The 5,323-nt window shown below is 31.7% G+C and overlaps 1 protein-coding gene across 1 annotated transcript; it reads right to left on the bottom strand.

Moving 5' to 3' along the window:
- Positions 1 to 2,006: 2,006 nt before the first annotated feature.
- LOC130976897 (auxin-responsive protein SAUR24-like) lies at positions 2,007 to 2,797 on the bottom strand. Its single transcript, XM_057901854.1, has one exon. The coding sequence runs from the start codon at positions 2,733 to 2,735 to the stop codon at positions 2,439 to 2,441; it is 297 nt and encodes a 98-aa protein (XP_057757837.1). The 5' UTR covers positions 2,736 to 2,797; the 3' UTR covers positions 2,007 to 2,438.
- Between the last annotated feature and the right edge of the window lie 2,526 nt (positions 2,798 to 5,323).

Below are 5,323 nucleotides of genomic sequence, written 5' to 3'. Positions count from 1 at the left end.
TATTTCCACAATGACGTTAAATACAATTGTTTAAACATTTTGATGGATTACACCAACTCAAATTCAATATTAAAAAAAAAAAAAAGTGCCTATTTTCACCTCAAACAAACACACCCTCAAAGACAAATTTAACTAAAAAAAAAAAATTTCGAAAACCTATTTGAAGAACGAATAACTTTTTAGGGATGAATTTTATGGAATGCCATTGATTTTCAGTACCTGGAAACTTTTATCTGTTTCTTTTAATCTGCAGATTTTTGCTTCCAAAATCCTGTACTATCATACATAAGCAAATCAATAATACTAGTTGCATTCATAAAATATTTGGTGTCACAGTGTAGAGTGTGAAACTAAGAAGAAAGAAGCATTAACTAATTTTTTAAATTTTGATGGCTAAGTATTCAAGTTTGGATATGTCAAGGCTTTAATTTTCTACACTGCTTTTACAATTTGTGGCTGTGTCGAAATATTTTGGCCATATCCTGTATGCAAGCTAGGTTCTAGCAAATGAATTTGCAGCATACAATACACTGCTTCTTCTGTGTATGCTAAATGCTACCACAAATTTTGGATAGTCTTACTGGATTTTATAGCCTCTATAGTCTTTACTCTTCTATCATATTGCCTTAGGGGCATAGAATAAACAAGAGAAACCGAAATAACAGAAACACAATGAGCTTAAATAATATTTTAGATTTTTATTAATAATAAGTAATGAAACTAATAAACACATTCCACTTTTGCATGAAAGCAAAGGGAGAAAAAAATCTACCAAAGCACTATTGTACACTACAAAATTGGTTTCAACAAAAATATGTTATGTCAGTCTCTTTGCTCCGATGAACAACTTAAGCCAGAACTGATATGATATCTAAGAACATATTTTCTCTGCATGGAATTGTGAGGCCACCCATCGGATGAACATATCCGAATTCTTCTTCTGCTTTACTCAACAAGTCTTGAAAAGAAGGTTGGTTCAAATATGCTATTGGAATCACAAACCTCTTCATGTTTCTTGGAAAGATCTCAAATTACTTGTAGAAGAAGCAAGTTTTTTTAATTCTGATGTTTTAGTTTGTGTTTAAGAACACAGAGTTGAGTGTATATATATATAAATATAGAATCTGAGGTACTTGTGTGGATACCGCTCCTTACGGATTTGAACGGTTAATCAGTTACTTGATGATGGGGTCTGCCGGTTTAGTGAAGAACATGCTCATGAGCCATCACAAGGTGTTGTAGAAGATTTGCTAACAAGATCACTTCTTGAAAATGAAATAGCTTTGCACAGCTAAGAACTTAGTTATTATTTAACCAATGCAATGCCTTGCTTCTTAAGTTCAAGACATGATCAAGACATGTAACATTTTCTATAATATTTATATGCTAACTGAGCTATAAGTATTATATCTTGAAATTTGAAATCTGATATACAATCCATTAATTTGGTTTGTAGCTTTTGGATAATTTCATAGAGAAAGAGAAATAATTGTAGTTTTTGGAGGCAAGAAGGGACAACCCTATTGATGGTTGTCTACCAATCAAAATCAAAGGTGTTATTTGTCACAACTCACAACAGCTTGCATGACAAGTCTTGTGAAGAGTACAGAAAGTACTTCTGAATGTAGTCTCCATCTACATCCTCATATTTTTTTAATCTTCAAAAACATAATTAAGCACATAATTTAATTGGGGATTGAGACATTGCAGCAAGGTAAACTCAGATACTGGCATATCCCTTTTTTTTTTTTTTTAAGTTTCACTTTGATTTCTCTGCTGGGAACCATAGAAGAAAATGAGTTTGATCACTTTTATGAGTTGTACTTGTTCTAAAATGTACCACATACTTGTAATAAACCTTAAACAAATCATCAACTCTTCTCAAATCTTGTCACAATTTAATCCAAATAGCAAATGAGTACTTTATTTGATAAAGCTAGTCATCAGAGAAACATAGCAAAAAGAGAGACACTATGCTAAATAAGAATTCACATATTGCCATCAACTGATGATGTTTATTTCATAAATATAAAAAAATGTTTATAATATTTCTGGAACAACTCAGTGCTCCTATACAAAATTACATAGAGCTGATGGTGCATTTTCAGCTTTTTGATCATCAACTCAAATTCTCACAATCAACTCTATCCATTATGGGATTTTGTGTGATCATCAATTGGATAAAGCATGAAGTGATATCCAAAATGCTTGGTCTCCATTTCAGCAAGATTCAACAGCAGAATGGATTGAAATCTTTGGTTCTAGTCCATCTGAAATGGCTGCAAAGATCATAACCTGATCAATTTGCTCTCAAGCTGTTGTGATCTGCTACTAACTACCACTCGATTCAAGTCGCTTTTGCATTTTTGGTGTTGCATGCTTTTGGCATATCAGTGGAAAGAAAAGCATGTGAAATGAATGATGAACCTGCTTGCTTTCTAACTTTTTAACTGAGAAGTCACACTGCAAAAGATGTCTTCACTGCAAGGAATTGTTAGACCTCCCATTGAGTGATTAAATCCGAATTCTTCCTCTGCTTCACTTAGCAATTGTTGAAAAGCAGGTTCATGCAAGTATGATATAGGAACCATATATCTCTTCTTTTGCTCCTCTTCTCCAACATAGACTGCAAGATACCCTTTTTGCACATTTCCAGACACTTTTTTGCCACCTGAAAGAGAGCGGCCAAGGACACGTTTAGCATGGATCACCGAAGAAGGCAAACGAATAGCCATAGTTTTCTGAGAATGTGGATTTTTTTCCTTTTTTGGAAGAAAGTACTTGTTGATGGATAATGTTGTTGTGAAAACTTGATGAAAGATTCTGAGATGTTGCATGCGTATATATAGAGATAGATTTACTCAGCAAGATTTAGAGATAAGCAACGACATGAAATTTGGTGAGACAATAACATTTTGATGAATCACATGGTTCTGTTGTTCAAAGCACTGTCAAGAGTTAAATTATGATTGAAACTAGAAGTATACATTGGGACATGTACCCAACAATTTTAGTTAAAGATGGAATACTTGGCACCCTCATGTTCTACAAATCTTGGTACAATAATTTGTGGATGTAGGAATTTCCTCTAGACATGGTGGACAGAAACTATATTTTGGATCAAGGGTTAAGATTTTAATTACATGATTTTCCTTTTGTTTTGCTTTCTTTTTTCCCCAAGCAATTATGGTTAGCATTATAGATAGATTTGGCATTATTAAAGCATACCAAACTACTTGATTATAAAAGAGGATATGGTGGATATACATGAAGAGCCTAAGTGATATGTTTTGAGCCTGTCTATAGCATAACAAGTAGGCCATGGCTTTATTTGCATTATATTGGCTTCAGTCTCTAAAAGTCTCTTTCCGAAGATAAAACTATGTTGGCAAGAAACCTCATTGAAGACAAGACAATACCATGTGATCTCATTTGCCATTGTCTCTCCCTAGACCCCATCAAATAGTACATTTACCATTCATTTCTGAAGAGAACTACCTCCACATAACATATATCTGTTATATCTATATATACTCACCAATCACTATGCCATTCTCAAGCAACACAAATCAATAGCAACCATCATTCTTCTTTACACACTTTGAGATCATTTTTATTGTTGTTTGTGTTAAACAACATAAAACAATGGGCTTTCGCTTACCAGCTATTAGAAGAGCATCATCTGCTGTTAGCCAAGAATCTTCCAAAGCTGTGGAAGTTCCAAAAGGCTATCTCGCAGTCTATGTTGGAGACAAAATGAAGCGGTTTGTGATTCCAATTTCATATTTAAATCAACCTTTGTTTCAAGAGTTACTAAGCCAAGCAGAAGAAGAATTTGGATATGATCATCCAATGGGAGGTCTCACTATTCCTTGCAAAGAGGATATCACTTCTTGCTTGAATGGATTATAAGTAATATTAAAGGAAACTCACATAGGCTAGTTGAGAGACAGTTTTGTACAGAAGGCACTTAGACATTTCTTTTTTATCCTTCTTTTGTAGTGGAAACTAGCATCTCAGTGAGAGGTGAAAGATGTAAATATTAGAAATTTCTCCCTCACAATTTCAATGGATTGATACATTTTATCAACAAGTATTTCTAGACTGCTATTGTTTTGTAAGTTCCATATGTTCTTCACATGTTTTTTTTAGCTGCTACTATTGCAGCAAAATAGTGTTTATTAACTAACAATTGAAATTGGAACTGAATTTTGGGATATATTAGCTACCTGGCCTCAATGTTTTCAGCATCTAAATTCCCCTGAATATTTATTCTTACAAATTTAGAAGTTTTTCTTCCAAAAATCCTTAATAATGTGTAATGTCTGAAACGTAAGTATACCCATTGTTGGTTGGATCCTTTAATTGCTTTTATTATTAACCGTTTTTGTTATCAATTTGCTAAATTTCAGAACAATAACAATAATAATAATACCTGAGACTTCATATTTACATGCATGTGACCATTCTTTTCTTTTACTATGTAAGTATATGAATATATCCTAAAAAGACCAATAAAAATACTTATCGAGGATATAGTTAAGGATATTGTAACCAAAATTTAACCAATGTTTTATAGGAAAATTTTTAGCTTAATATATAGAATTATATTATTTGAAATGAATAAACTATAATTGAATATTAAGTTTTGAATCCAATATTTTTAAAAATGGCTGAAAAAAGTATGCACCTATCGAATTAAGGACTTGATGATTGATTTATTTTTTTGTTGAAGTGGCTTAATAAAAAACATCTAAACTACAAGAATAATTTGAAAATGTAAAGCAAGAGCCTCTAGAAAAACTGAACCATTAAACAATAAGATCAGAGAATGCTTTATATTTTTTGGAGGTGTTAAAAACGATACAACTTACAAGAAGTGTTTTTTTTTAAAGTTAATTTTTTAAAGTTTTAATGTATTTATATATTGGAAAAATCAAATTTTCTTCTTTTACTGTGTCAACCAATATCCTTAGGACATTTTTTTAGCTTAATTTTTTATAATTATATGATGTGAAATGAATAAATTTTAATTGAATTTTTTAATCATTTTAAGACCAATATTTTTTAAAATGGCTGAAAAAAGAGTATATACCTATAGAATTAAGGACTTGATTGATTTAGTTTTATGTTATAGTAGTTTAATTAAAAACATTTAAATTACATGAACCCATTTGTAAATGTAAAGCAAGAGCCTCTAAAAAACTGAACCACTAAACAGTAAGAGAATGCTTTATATATTGTGAGAGGTGTTAAAATGTTACAGTGTAGACAAAATGCAGATGCAACATTTTGATTCATTCATCAATTTAAGAATTGCAGG

Source organism: Arachis stenosperma, chromosome 4 (genome assembly GCF_014773155.1).
Source record: "Arachis stenosperma cultivar V10309 chromosome 4, arast.V10309.gnm1.PFL2, whole genome shotgun sequence".
In the NCBI taxonomy this organism is placed as follows: Eukaryota; Viridiplantae; Streptophyta; class Magnoliopsida; order Fabales; family Fabaceae; genus Arachis; species Arachis stenosperma.
The sequence above is the reverse complement of the archived record's forward strand: the minus strand, read 5'-3'. Positions and strand labels throughout refer to the sequence as shown.